Genomic DNA, 14605 nt, shown 5'->3' with positions numbered 1-14605 from the left:
ACAACCTAAAATCGCGGGCAAGCCAGCGAGAGGCAAGGTACCTACGGATACAGCAGTAGCCACAGCCCACAGTCGAGGGCCCTGGGCTCTTGTGCCTGCAATGAAATGGGGACTCCCTCTTTGCCTACCCTAGGGATCCCCTGCTCTTCAGACATCTGGCAACGGACCCGCTGATCTGCTCATCTTCATCCTCCCATTCTCGACTCCCACTCGCTATGCTCTGCCCGCCGCTCCTCTCTAGCCTTGCCTCCCACTCTTCGTTGTGTCTCTCAAGCTCTTACCTCCCGCATCCACTAAGATCGAGAGAACGGCCAGGAACCCAGAGACGAGGCACACTCCCCGAACGCTGCTCTCTTCTCACACACCCAGACAACCCAGCTCGCCTTCACGTAGGTTTCTCTCCATCGGTCCAAGTCGCCCGCCCCTGGTCTCTCTCACTCACTTTGTCTCTCTCTCTCTTGCCATGCTATGCTGGGTGCTGTGCTCCTCCAAGCATCCTCTTGCACTCATTCTCTCTGCCCCCCCACCCCCATCGGTGCTCTTTCTCTCTCTCTCAAGTTGCCTCCTACCCCCCGTCAACGCACATGATGTACTTTCAGACTGCCTGTGCAATACCCGCTTCTCTCCCCCGGACGAGTTGCTTGCTGAGGCCCAGGATCCTCGCACGCCGCTTGTATATCTCTAGCCAATCTCTCATCCATGTAGCCAATGGTTGCCAACCAGAACGCTCACCACCTCTCGATACATATATACACTCCTCGTCCCCGAGGCTTGCCACACTTGGATGTATTACTGTGCCTCTTGACTTATCCTCTCGCTTTCATCTTTTGCTCTCTTACCTCTAGCGGTATACCATCTTTTCCCAGAATACCATCACTTCCTACGTACCATTGCCGGACTGCCTTAGTGTTCGACATCGATATCATCCTGCCTCCTTCCTGACTGACAGCCGGTCTCACAAACGTGTTATAAAACGCAATTCCACGGTTTCGTCCCACATTCAACTTGAACACTAGACAAGATGACCGCTCCCATAACTCAACAACAATCCGCGCAAGCTAAAGATGCTGCCGCTGCTGCCTCGGTCCGGAAAAGGAGAAGACGCGCTCCCGCCGGTGGCGCTGCCGACGACTGCTTCACCTGCTCCAAGAGGAACGTCAAGTGTGACCGCAGACGGCCCTACTGCTCACAATGTCTCGAGATTGGCAACGAGTGCTCAGGCTACAAGACCCAGCTGACTTGGGGCGTTGGCGTTGCCAGCAGAGGCAAGTTGCGCGGCCTGTCTCTTCCCATAGCAAAGGCACCTCCCGTGGCCGGAGTTGCAAAGAAGTCACCCTCGCGTCCCCGCGCAAACTCCACGGCTACCAGCGCAGGCTGGGCCGATGCAGACGACATGTCTCGAAGGAGTCCGCGTAACGACGCCGGCTTCTCACCGGAGCACGTTGTTTCAACACCCACGACACCCTACCCTCACAGCTACGACATGCTCTCCATGTCACACCCCGAGCACACACCATCAATGACTGCTGGACACTGGGGTGGTCTCCCGTACTCAAATAGTATGCCGACGGATGGTCCCAACTACAGGAAGCTGGGTGCTCACCTGGGACCTCTTCCTATCTCGAGCGCGCTGTCTTCCTCACTCGAGTCCGTCAGCGATGGCGATTACATGTCCCCCATCAGCCATTCTTACTCAAGGGACGACATTCCCTTCCTCCACAGCCCCAACGTCATGTACGACGGCTACAGCACCCACGGCTCGCCGGTGCCCCAAAGCCCCATCTCTGCCATTCTTATTGACCAGAGAGCCGCCCCGACGTCGTGCCCGAGCCTTGTGTACGCCCCATCCGAACACAGCTCCAGTCTCACATCACACATGGACAACTTCGAAAGCCAGTTGAGTCAGAAACTGATGCGGGAGTGTGACACTTTGAGTAAGACGCCCTGTCCGGCTGCTCTGCTTTAGGATCAGACTCGCTGACGTGACGACTTTTAGGCGTACCCGAGATGGATGCATACAGCACGAGCTGCAATTCCAACGGCCATGTTTGGACATCGCCCCCTCCGGAGGAGATGTCACCGCATCATTCGGATCACCACGCTTCGGCTCAGTGGCCCACCATGTTCGAGCCGCAGGCCGTCCACGTCAACTCTGACCTCATTGCAAAGATGCCCTTCTTCATGGACTACTACAAGAACATTATGTGCCCGGGCATGGTCTTCATGGACGGTCCCAGCAACCCCTACAGAGAACACATTCTCCACCTGGCTTCAAGTAGTCAGAGCCTGCAACATGCCATCTGCGCCCTGTCAGCCTGCAACCTGCGGATGAAACGAAGACTCAGCTTGGGTCAGGACACACGTGAGCTCTCCGAGAAGCTCATGGCTGAGAAGTCGACTGCCGAGTCCATGGCGGATGCCCAGCCCGAGGACCAATCCCTCTCTGAGGAGTACCAGCACCGGAACCTGGCCGTTCACCTTCTCAACCAGCAGCTCAACGATCCGGCCAAGTCCAGCCACGACTCTGTCCTCGCCACGATCCTGCTTCTCTGCCACTACCGCATGGTGGAGTCGGGCATCGCCAAGTTCCACACCCAGTTCGCCGGCGTCAAGAAGATTCTCTCTATGCGGCGATCACAGAACTTGGCGCCTTCCCGCGACTCTGCATGGATGGAGGCTATCTTTACCTACTTTGACGCCATCTCGGCCAGCATCAATGACCGAGAGGCTCAGCTTAACTCTACCTTCTACGGCGTCATGCCCGACGCTCAGCTGCTTCCTCCTGGCGCCGAGAACCTCGTCGGCTGTGACCGGGAGCTCTTCAAGACCATCAGCAAGCTGGGCAGACTTAACCTCCTCTCTCAACACCGCTCGGTCCAGAACCTCGTCACTAGCCCCATGGCGCGCAACATACCTTCGCGCTCGCAGTCACCACTCAGCTCGCCCCTGGGTCACTCCTTCAAGAGCAACCTTAACGGCTTGCACCACCAGCAACTCGGTGACATCTACAGCTTGCCGGGTCACCGTTTCGACGGCAATGGCTTCGGCTCTACCCTGGACGATGACGAGTTTGTCTCTTCGACACTCTGCTCTTCGGCAACGTACGACGACAACCGCAACAACTTCTGGAGAGAGTGGAAAGAGGCTCGCGTTGCCCTCCAAAGCTGGGAGTTCGACTCGGCCCGCCTCCACGCCTCTCTCCCCTCCCCCGCGACCCCAGCCCAGGTCCGGGACTTGGGCTCCCTGTCCGAGGCCTTCCGCTACGCGGCCCTGCTGTACACGGAGCGCCTGGCGTCGCCCAACGTCCCCTCGACGCACAGCAACTTCCAGAACCTGGTCTCGCAGGTGGTCTACTACGCCACGAGCCTGGAGGCGGGCAGCCAGGCGGAGAAGTTCCTTCTGTGGCCGCTCTTCGTTGCGGGCAGCGAGTGCGTCAACGAGCTCCAGCAGAACATTGTCCGGAGCAAGTGCCGCGACATCATGGCGCGCTCGGGCTACATGAACAACCTGGCCGCGCTCGACGTGCTGGAGAGGCTGTGGGCGGGCGAGTGGAAGGACAACGAACCTCGGAGCCCGGCGGCCGTCAAGCTCGAGGCGATGCGCCGGGGTCCGTTCAACTGGACCAGGTGCATCGGGGGTCCCGGTGTTGAGGTGGAGTGGATCATGTTTTAAGGGTGTCTTTTTTACTTTACTGCAACTTTGCTGCAGCTCGCTTCGCCTTGCGGAGCTGGATGGTATGGATCACCAAGGAGTTTTTGCAGGGGAAGTGAGAAAGGGAACACCAAAAAAAGAGCGAGCAAGGGGAATTTGGGAAGCACGACCACGAGTCACGCGCAAAAGAGAGAGATGTCGGAGTGAGCGAATGTGTTTTTCTTTTTTTCCCCTTGCTCCGGCTGGCAAGCTGGGGCTTGGAAGTCACGACTGATGAGATGAGAGAGAGAGAGGGGCGATAGTGGTGATGTGATCCATCTGATCTGTAAACCTGTACAATAGCAAGCTTCGACGACTTTGTGGGCATACATACTTATGATGCGGCGTTAATCAAGGGAACTGGGAGGCAAATAGGGTCGTCTCTTGGACGTGTAAGCCTCAAGATTGGCTGATTGCATGGAAATGGGGATGACTTGGGAAGTTTGATGGAGATCGTTTCCAGAATACAAACACCATGAGAAGGCGAACATGGTTTTCATCATGCACACGTTGATCTTGCCAACATCGTAATCTTCAAGAGACTTCTATACTAACATGCGCCTCTCACAGAGCAAGACTCTCTCACACAGCAAGCTCAAGTAGCCAAGTTTAACAGCGCTGGAAGGTCGATGGCGTTGTGATGGCGTGCTCTATCACGATGGTACCTGCGTTGCGGTACCGAAACAACCGCCAGGCGGCGGCGCGGCGGATCCTCCTCACTCACCCCTCAACTCCAAGTCAGGGTCCAGCCTCCCAGTATGCTTCTATTCCACGGACTACTTGCCATCATGTTCCAGCGTCTCATTGCGTTGAGCTGTGTAGAACGCAGGCGCAAGCTGAGTGGTGAGGGAAGGGGGGGGGGGTGCAAATGGACGAGGGAGTTTAGTGTACACTATGTACAAGAGATAGGGGGTGGGATGGGAATAGACGAAGGGGGTGTGGAGGAGAGTAAGGTAAGGTAGGTACCCAGGTATTTGCCCTCCCGCTCTCCCCCGGTCCAAGACTTGTACGGCTTCGACCAAGTTAGGTCCACCACCTTGTCCTAGGGGACCTGGTCTCTGTCCAGTCGCAATCGCTCCAAGCGCCGTTTGGAGCGGGAGGCGCATGTGGGCGGCGCGATCCCATCACCCATGTGCCTGAGGACTAGAGCAAGGGGAGGAGGGTTTGGAGAACGCGGTATGCTTTATCCGTGCCTCGTTCTTTTTTTCTCCATGACTTAATCACGGTAAAGTGGTTGATGGACTGCTTAATTGTGCTGTCCCCCGTCTGTGCGAAAATACTCGGATCTGAAGGAGCACGGAATGATGACCGTGCAGCATGAGTTTGGGATCGGAGGAGGCCGATGGTGATATGATATCAAGAGAGGAGGAGACCGAAAGAGTGAGAAAGCAAAGTTGCAGAGTCAGTCTGAATCGTTCTCGACCCCGTAGCACTCTCCACTTCCTGTACTCCGTATGCACTACGGATATGGCATTCATGATCCTTGTCAGCTCGGTTGCTCCAGACCGAGCCAAGCAAAATCGACGGCCTGGAGTGCCGTTCGGTTTGTTGTATTTGATGTGCGGCACTAGTGTAGAGACACTTAGAGCTTGGAGAGGTTCGATATTCTTGCTTGCCCCCAGCCCAGCCAGCGAACCCGTTGGACCTTGTTGAAGGGGTCCAAGGGGGAGGAGGGAGGAGGTCACCGTTGCAGGGACGAAGGATGCCCGCTGCTTCCACAGCTTTAAGAGCTGCAAACTGCTTCCACGCGCATGCTGCAGAGAACGGGCAGTTGAAGGACGATGACGGAGGAGGAGGAGGGGGAGGGGGAAGGATAGAGATGTAGTGTACTCCGTAGACGCAGTAGCTTTGCTCTACTGTACTACCTCGTAGACAGCCACACAACAGCCCCAATAGACAGTCACTACCATCGAGGTAGAGAGGAGGGGAACGGACGGATCAAGGGCATCGGGGTAAAAGCAGACTGGCTGGCAGGATGAACCAGGACCAGGATGGAGAACAGACGGAGAGGGCAAGGATCAAGGATCCTGCTCAAGGCCTGGGGAAGAAGCGTTGACGATTTGAATCCACCCGAGCCAAAAAAGTTCCCAAGGTGTGGGGGTGATAAGGGACGTTCGGGCCAAGAAATTCCGGCCGGGCTCATGACTGGCTGGAATTCACGACAGAACTGGACAAGAGGGAACGCGGGACTGGCACGGGCGTTTGTGGCACCGCACACCATCACACACACACAGTCTCTCTCTCTCCGATCTGGCGACGCATGGGTTTCTTCTCTGGCAGGGCTCAAAGGGGGTCTTCCGTGGACAGGCACAGGGTATCCGTACAAGGAAAGGGGGCCTGGACTTCATGGATTAGAAAGAGAGGAGGAATATCCACAAGGCCCGACCAGGGAGTTTGGGAGATGGCAAAGAGTGGAGAGTGCCCCCAGGGGAGAGAGGGAATGCCCGGCCGGTCACTCGCTCTCACTCATTCAGTGGTTCAGTGGTCACTGGTTCAGCCATGGAGATTCAACCAGGGGAAGCTGCCCGACACACAGACAAGACTCGAGAGCGAGAGAGAGAGAGAGAGAGAGAGAGAGAAGGACGACAACCCCAGCCGAGCCAGACACTGCGCAGGACGATGTGGCAGGGGAACTCCAGGCGGTGGCGATGGGGAAGAACTCCATTTACGCTGCTCCCTCCTCGGTACTTCGTTCTCGCTGCACAGGAGCTTCAACAGGGCAGAAAGAGAGAGTCAGAAGGTTCGGACGCAAGCTGCACCTTGCCTTGCGCGAAGATGGAGACAGAGTCGCAGAGTCAAAAGACACCTTAATCCATATTGACTACTCTGCCTGACCTGGCCTCACGCACGCACTAACAAGCTTAAACTTGGTACATGCTCACTGCTCTTTCCGTACTGACACGCTCTCACCTACGGAGCACACTACCTCGGGTCCCATACTTTAAACCATGTCCGCGCCTGTCCGTTCTGTCTGCTCGCCTATGTACACTGCTCCGTACGGAGGAGCACTCATCTAATAGAACGTACCGGGGGGGGGGGGTGACCTGCGAATATGCAGAGATCTTTTGCGAGAACCAAAAAAGTAGACAAGAGGAGGAAGCTACTGCTTATCCGTACGGATACCTACTAGGCGGCCGCTTGCAACGAACAAAAGGACACTGGAGATAGCACGAGCCATCTCCTGGCGTCTCTGGGACATCCAAACGAGATACTGAAGATAGCGATTTAAATGTCGACTCTTGATGTTGACTTTTGTGAATTAGTCGTACGCATAGTCGGATTCCCCTCGTCCATCGTTCGTGACGGCGACTTGGCAAAGAAGTGAGATGACGGGATGCGTGGGGGTCTCTCACTGTCGCTCTCACCCTCATCCTCACCTTTCCCCTCGACCTGAACTGACCTGACTTGAAATGACCTCACCAAACCTCCCCCACCCACCCAACCATCATGAACAGCTCTCTCAGGGCACATCAGGTCTGCCATCATCTTCAGATCGTCTGATGTCGTCGAATCAGCTCAAGTGGTTCGTCTGCACCTTCGCCGTTGATGACTGCCAGGAGTCTACTGCAGCGAACTCATTCATTCGGCATAGTATGTGTGGTACTACTAATTCACACACAGTGTCCTCTCGACCAAGTGCCGCAAATGATGCCATTTCTATCACCGGCAATCCGAACACTTGAAGAGTTTCGCTACCTGGCGGCGCATGTTCATTGCCGTGCCTCACCCACCATGCACATATTCTCGCGCCCGCATCGTGCCGTAAGCCACCTTGGCTACCATTCTTCAACCGCGGTTAGCAAACAAGAAGAAAGCACGCAAAAAGCAATGCATGGATCCACCATCGTGACTTTGTAAGTTACTGTGTGTAGTACAGAAGTCGGGCAGCTAGACTAGGGGTGAGCGAGCGGCAGATGGAGAAAAGGAAGGGTGTATGTAGGACGAGATAGCAAAGAGAACATAGCAAAGTCGAGATCGGGGGGAGGGGAGCAGCGTTTGCACTACTAAATGCCAAGGCAACGCGAACCGAGGACCCTTTTTGCTTGGCAAAGGGGTGTGTGAGAGAGTGGAAAAGTGAGGCTCCATATGTCAAAGTTTTGTGATATCCATGTCCCGGCCCATCATCGTGCAATGCCTATCCATATCCATACACTTACTTTATTATACTTACCTCGGTTTGTGCCTTCTTTTGAACAAGACTTTTTCCCGGCAAGGGACCAGGGGGCCGGCCGGGGGTGGGAGCTTTAATTCTTTTAGTGGCAATTCGGGACCAATTCATAGCCGTTTGGCGATTCAGCGATTCAGGGTGAGTTTCTCGCATTTCATCTATTTCCACGAGTAATGAACGAGGCCAATATCCGGTCCAACTTGACCGAAAACCCAATTTAAGCTATTCTTACACTTTCACTGCCCTTCCAGGGTATCCTATGTGTTTTTGATGTTTTGGCCGCGCCCGATTCCCCGATAATCACGCGACTTGCCCGAGATACTTTTCTGCCCGTTCTTCTAGAAACGGAGACCAGGATAGGCCTCATCGCGGCTATTTTTTTCTCAATAGCCAATTTCCGCGCCTCTCCATCCCACCCATCGTACAGAGCGCACCCCCTTCCCCTATCCTCTTATCCTCGGCTTTTTCTCTTCCGTGTTCACTCATCCCTTCAGCCGCGCCACTTGAACCGGCTCTGCCTCAACATGTCCAACAACCCCGTGGGCAGAACCCCTTTGTCCACGACAACCAGGCTGCCGAACCGCGCGACCATGTCCTTGCCGTAGAGCCCGCACACCCATTGCTCGTAGCCGCTGAGCCCATACCAACCCGCCGGCGTGGTCTTAAGCGCGGCTTCGATCTCGCCCCTAAGCTCAATCGCCTTGGTGGCCGGCGTGTGCCGCAGCCTGTCGAGCGCCCGGCTCAGCGCCGGCGACGTGCGCCTCCGGTGCCGCGAGAATTCTTGGTAGCTCATGAACGGCTGGTCCCGTAGGTCTCTGTAGTCGTCCGCGAGAACCCACGGCGGGGGCATTCGGGGCACTGAGGTGTCGAGGCTGCCGCCGCCGCTGGCTCCCTCGGTATCTTCCTCGTAGGCCGCCTTCTTCAATCTGTACTCTGCCTCCTCCTCGGCTAGAAAGTCGTCCATGATGTCGTCCGGGTCCTCGATGACGTCGTCGCGGATCAGGTAGAGATGTATAAAAGGGTTCTGAAGTCCCAGGCCGCCCAGGGAAACGGGGAAGTATAAGTAACCGTCAGGGATGTCCTCGACGCCGAACCGATCGCCAATGAGCCGCTTCAGGTGCGCCCCGGCCCCGCCAGCGCCAAACAGCCTCTCCTGGATGCGGTGGAACGTCGCTAGCATGCTGTCCACGTGCTGTCGGGAGTAGCAGTTGGCGAGTTGGGCGCAGTTGGTCTTGAAGAAGCGAGCGCCGTAAATGTTCCACGCCTGGATCCAGTCAAAGATGCTGCTGCACGCCTCCAGCTGCAGCCGCAGCTCATCAATGTGCACGTCAATCTTGTCCTGGTCCAGAAGGAAACGCCCAGACGTCGGATCGAGCTTGAGGAATCCCCACACGACGTCGCCTGATGGCAGACGACCCCGTGCCGTCGTCGTAGCACCCGTACCCGGAGGCATGGACTGTTGCTGTTGTTGTTGGTTCGCCCCGGCTACCGGGGGCGCGGCGGCGGCAGCGGCGACCCTGACGCTTCCCGTCTTGTCCCAGTTGATCTCCAGCCCTGTGAGGTTGACAAACTCGGTCATCGTCTCCCACGCCCTGGTGCAGGTCTCGAGACCGCCCCATAGCCACATGTCGTCGTGCAGCCGGTAGAGGCGGCAACCATCGGCTCGTTGGTTGACGGCATAGTCCATGCAGAAGAGCATAGTCTCGGCAACGAAATCCGCCAGGGGCGTGCTCAGGGGCGTGCCTCTTCTTCGGATCTGGGCTGGCGCGTCCGACGGGTCATCGCTGAAGCGTAAAGGGCACTCGAGCATCCGCCTGAATAGGCTGGTCCACTCGTCGTCGACGCCAAAGAATTCGAGCACGGCAAAGATGGACGAGTGCGGCACGCTGGGGCCGAACCACTTCAGGTCGGACCGGATCACGGTCACATCGCTCCCGAGCCGCGTCTGCATGATGATCTCGGACTGCACGAGGTGCAAGAGATTCTGCACGACGGAGACGTGCGACTTGCGGCTGTCCCCCTTCTTCTCCTTCCCGTCTGAGCCGTAGCCGCCTCGCTCCTCCGCCAAGGTCTGCGGCAGCTGGTCCAGCAGGATCTCCGACTTGAAGTGCTGCCTGAGCTTCTTCTCCACCGAAACGGGGCTTTCAATCCGTGGTCCCGTTTTCAGGAAGAATCGTCGGCGGCGAACGTCTTCCTTGCTCATGGGCTTCGTCGCATCCTTTTCCACGCCCGCGCTTTCGAGGAACGCGACGAGGAACCCGCGTATCTTGACGGCCCACAGCTTGCCGATGTGGTGAATGAAGATAGCCTGCAAGAGGTCGTCGTCGGGGTAGAATCGGTAGCGTCCGTTGAGTTGCCGTCGCACGTCGATCTCAGTCGCGCCATCCCAGGCCCAGTTCTGTCGGGTTTGCATCCGCATGTTCAGTACATCAGCAATCTCGCACAGAACGACCTTATTGTTGAGAAAGTCGTTGAGCGTCGTCCTCTTCTGGTCCGTGAGGGTATCCGTCCGGAGGAGGCCGCGGATGGTGTTCATCAAAGAATCCTCGTCAAAGTGCGTCTTGTCGTCCCACGTGTCCTGAAACTTCTTGACGTTCTCTTTCAGTTCCAGAAATGCCCGATGAATGTCCTTGGAGGGTGAAATGAAGAGACTCTCGAGGTAGCTCTTGATGGCCCGGCTATCCGTCTCCTTGGCATGGAAAACATAGCGCTCCCACGTTGCTCGCTGTTGGTGCATCTCCTCCCTACCAACGGGGACGAACCCCGACTCGGCTCCCTGGCCGGCAGCCTTCCCGGCGGAGATCCATTCGTTAACGAGTTTGCCGTAGAGTTCGGCGTATCGATATTTTGCCGACTGAACGTCGAGTTCGTTGCGTACGCTGTTTTCATAGTCGTGGAGGAAGTCGTCGGAAACGCATGGGTCAAATTCGGCTTGCTGAACGAATCGCTTGAGATTGTCGATGGATAGTAGTGAGCCATCGTCCAAGGGTGCCATGGCAGGAAGCCTCTCAACCCGGTCGACTAAAAGCTTCGCCCTCTTCCGACTGTCCGTCTCATAGGCCGCATCATCTAGCAGGGCTCGCTTTCCCGACTCATATGAAGCCTTCTGTTTATCCAACTGGCTGAGCTTCACACTTGTGATGGTGTGAAGGGTCTGAGACAGGATATCGGAGGACGCCATGTTGGACGTATGGATTAAATGAGAATGAGAGTGAGATGCAAATGTTGGAAGTGAGTGGTGATGCTGACTGAGTGAGAAGTGAGGTGAGAGAGACACTGGTCAAGTCTGCTTAAATAAGAACATCATTTCGAAGAAGCCTCATCGAAATCGAGAAACGAATCGAGTTGAGGCCATTTTCTCACGCCGAATACTTGCTCGGCGTGAGAGTCCTCATCAAGTCCTCATGCCTTGGGTTTAATCCTTTGATGGGCAGTTTGGCTGCGGTCAGACACCACCGGACATGGTCAAGTGGAGATGAGAGGAAACTGAGGCCATTTTCCGGCGGCCTCAGTGGAAACCTTTTTGAGGGGAGAACAATCGCCTTGTACAACATGCGGCAAAACGAACAACATCCGTTTATACCTTTCATTTCATTTCCTTCTTTCCCATACGCATTTTCAAGGCCAGTCAGGCGGCGCATAGCACACTCGCGCAGAAAAGAAAGAATAATGAGATCCACCTCGTACCTGGGCTGCTGGGCAACTTCGATCTGGGCGTGCTCGCTCGCTTACCGGTGTCTTTTCGCCGTGAGTTGAAGGCGAGTTTTCCGGCAAGTCAGAGTCGTTTTCCGTTTCCAAACCCCGCCCGTCGTGAGATGCTTTCGAGGCCCTTGGTTGAAGGGAGCATCATGAGCGGCGTATGACCTCCTCCAATTTCTGTATTCTCTTTTCCCACCAAATGTCGAGTCAAATCACAAAGGTCCCTCATTCAAGCGCCAGGATGAAGATGGGGGAGGTGAGGCCAAGTTAAAGAAAGAGCCCAAGGGCGCACCGCAGAGGGAGCGACAGGGCACACCGACATCGGCAGTGACGTGATTGCAAGGTTGTGTCGCTGGTGGGTAAGATAAGGAAGGCATACGCAATGCTTCGGGAATTACTTACCCAATAAACTCTTCGGTGGAAGGGTCTTTTCGCCGTTGGGCGAGACTCAATGAAAATTAGTCGGGGCTGATTACTATGTGGCGTCCTCCAAACTCCTCTTTTGTAGACTTACTCCAGCGTCAGCGCCCATCTTATCGTACGCATCTGTGGCTGACATCTCCTCCATCTCTACCGCGTCTATCTCCGTGCTGACTCTCAAGACTCAGATTGCCCGGCGGCCCGCCTTCGACATGCTGCACAGTTGCCTTTTGCGGACAGACGGCCGGGCACAGCTGCCAGGGGGGGCCACGGGGGCGCACGCCGAGATTCGGGGTCCGGGGAACTGCTGTCTGTTTTGTCGCTGTGAATCTTCTTCAGCAATGACATTCTGTTTCCGGGAGCTTATAGATTACATAAGACACCGGCCGGAAAGCTTATCCCAATAATGCGAAGAAAAAAAAAGCATTGACCCAATAGGTTGAACGTCATTAACACCTTCGAGACATATCGACAGCGACGTTGACGAATGACTTTCAAGGGCTCAACTCCGCATCGGTCAAGGCAGTAAAGGGAAACCCAGGTTGGAAGCCGAAGCAGAGGAGGAGAGAACATCACCATCAAACACGATGGCAGACGAGGAGCAAACGCGCCGCCCGGCCGCCACCGAGCAGAGCTCAGAGACGACGCCGCTGCTCAACGGCACCACCGACACGACCAGCAATGGGACCGCCGCTGCCGCCAACGACGACGAGACCACCATCGTCGCCGAGACCGTCTCCGGCACCCGCCTGGCCCTCATCCTGGGCACCTCCTACTTTGGCGTCTTCCTCGGCGCCATCGACAGCACAATCATCGCCACCCTCTCCGGCCCCATCTCAAGCGAGTTCAAGTCCCTGAGTCTCATGAGCTGGCTCGCCACGGCCTACCTCATCTCCAATGCCGCCTGCCAGCCCATCTCGGGCAGGCTGACCGACATCTTTGGCCGCGGTCCCGGGCTCGTCTTCAGCAACCTCTTCTTCGCGGCCGGCAACCTCATCTGCGGCCTTGCCCGCACCGAGTCCGTCATGATCTTCGGCCGCGTCGTGGCCGGCGTCGGCGGCGGAGGGCTCATGTCCATCTCCACCTTTCTCGGCTCCGACCTCATTCCCCTCAGGCAGAGGGGCATCTACCAGGGCATCGGCAACATCGCCTACGGCTCCGGCGCCATGCTTGGCGGCGTCTTCGGCGGTCTCATCAACGACCACACCGCAATGGGCTGGCGCCTCGCCTTCCTCGTTCAAGTGCCCCCGGTCCTCGTCTCCGCCGTCCTCGTCGCCGTCCTCGTAAAGGTCCCACCCAAGGCCTCGGACAAGTCCTACCTGGCGCGCATCGACTTCTTCGGCGTCTTCCTGACCATCTCCTTCCTCGTGCTCCTCCTGCTCGGCCTCAACGCAGGTGGGAACCTGGTCCCCTGGGTCCACCCCCTCCCGCTCACCACAATCCCCCTCTCCGTCGTGGCCTTCATCGGCTTCATCGTCTGGGAGAGCAGGGTCAAGCAGCCTATCATCCCCGTCCGCCTGCTCGCGAACCGCACCATCCTCGCCGCCTGCCTGACCAATTTGCTGTGCACCATGGTCATGATGATGGCCATCTTTTACGTGCCGCTGTACCTCCAAGTCAACGGGCTGTCTGCCACGCAGGCAGGTCTACGGATCTTGACGTCACCCCTGGGCGTCTCCATCATGTCCGTCGGCGCCGGCTACATCATGAAGCGGACCGGGAAATACGTGATCCCGGGAATCAGCGCCCTGGTTCTTTTCAACACCGGCATCATTATCCTCACGCAATTCAACGAGAACACGCCGGCGTGGGTCAACTATGTCGTCTTCTTCCTGGTGGGAGGAGGCTACGGAGCCATGTTGACTATTACGCTGCTCGGTTGCATTGCTGCCGTCGACCATTCACAGCAAGCAGTCATCACATCAGCAACATGTAAGTCATCCTTGGTTATGTGGAAAGCCGCCCGCATAGACTAATTAGATTTCATAGACCTGGCCCGCAGTCTCGGAGGCACCATCGGCATCACCATCGGTTCTGCTGTCTACCAGAACGTGCTGAGAGTGAAGCTATGGGAACGCTTCGGCGACTACCCCAACGCCGCCGAGATCATCGGCCGCATCAGAGACGACCTCGACGAGCTCAAGAACCTTCCCCCCGGGTGGAAGCCGGGTGTGATCGACTCCTTCCGGGAGGCCTTTGGAAGTGTCTGGTACACAATGCTCGGACTGTCCATCCTCGCCCTCGTATTCATCTCCTTGATGAGGCAGCATGTTCTCCACTCGACCTTGGAAAGAAGATGAGATGAGACGGGGGTCGCGTGGCTTGTGAGCAAAAGCCTCAGGTTCACTCACTCACATCCACACACCGCCCGACACCGCCTCGATACCCTCTATAATAAATAAATTTGCTTGTTACTATCACCAAGGCCCGTGGCGCAGCGGAGAATGTCCTACCTCAGTTCGAATAGCTCCGCACCCATGGGTCCCGGGTTCGAGTCCCGTCTTCTTCTAGTAAAAATCCTTGCATCGTTACACCTGAGGCTGGTAAGAGTCTCCTTGGATCTTTCGTAGGCTCCCAATAGGGAGCTGAGCTTTTGCAGTTTCTGTCTACTTCTCTATGTTTTTTTAC

The 14605-nt window shown here is 56.5% G+C and overlaps 3 protein-coding genes across 3 annotated transcripts; all 3 read left to right on the top strand.

Annotated features, from left to right (window-relative positions):
- BDZ83DRAFT_467258 (uncharacterized protein) lies at window positions 1-1018 on the top strand. The gene has a single exon (XM_060503268.1). It carries the CDS (start codon window positions 216-218, stop codon window positions 843-845), a length of 630 nt encoding a protein of 209 aa, XP_060361304.1. The 5' UTR covers window positions 1-215; the 3' UTR covers window positions 846-1018.
- Window positions 1019-1021: 3 nt separating this feature from the next.
- On the top strand, window positions 1022-3672 carry BDZ83DRAFT_585694 (fungal-specific transcription factor domain-containing protein; the record flags this gene model as incomplete). The annotated part of the gene is made up of 2 exons (XM_060505869.1): window positions 1022-1934; window positions 1997-3672. 2 exons carry the CDS (start codon window positions 1022-1024, stop codon window positions 3670-3672), a joined length of 2589 nt encoding a protein of 862 aa, XP_060361303.1.
- An 8892-nt stretch (window positions 3673-12564) lies between these two features.
- Window positions 12565-14277, top strand: BDZ83DRAFT_585691 (major facilitator superfamily transporter; the record flags this gene model as incomplete). Its single annotated transcript, XM_060505868.1, has 2 exons — window positions 12565-13909; window positions 13967-14277. 2 exons carry the CDS (start codon window positions 12565-12567, stop codon window positions 14275-14277), a joined length of 1656 nt encoding a protein of 551 aa, XP_060361302.1.
- Between the last annotated feature and the right edge of the window lie 328 nt (window positions 14278-14605).

Source organism: Colletotrichum acutatum, assembly GCF_030867785.1.
Source record: "Colletotrichum acutatum strain CBS 112980 chromosome Unknown BDZ83scaffold_99, whole genome shotgun sequence".
NCBI classification, from domain to species: domain Eukaryota; kingdom Fungi; phylum Ascomycota; class Sordariomycetes; order Glomerellales; family Glomerellaceae; genus Colletotrichum; species Colletotrichum acutatum.
This window is presented reverse-complemented; position numbering and strand designations above follow the sequence as displayed.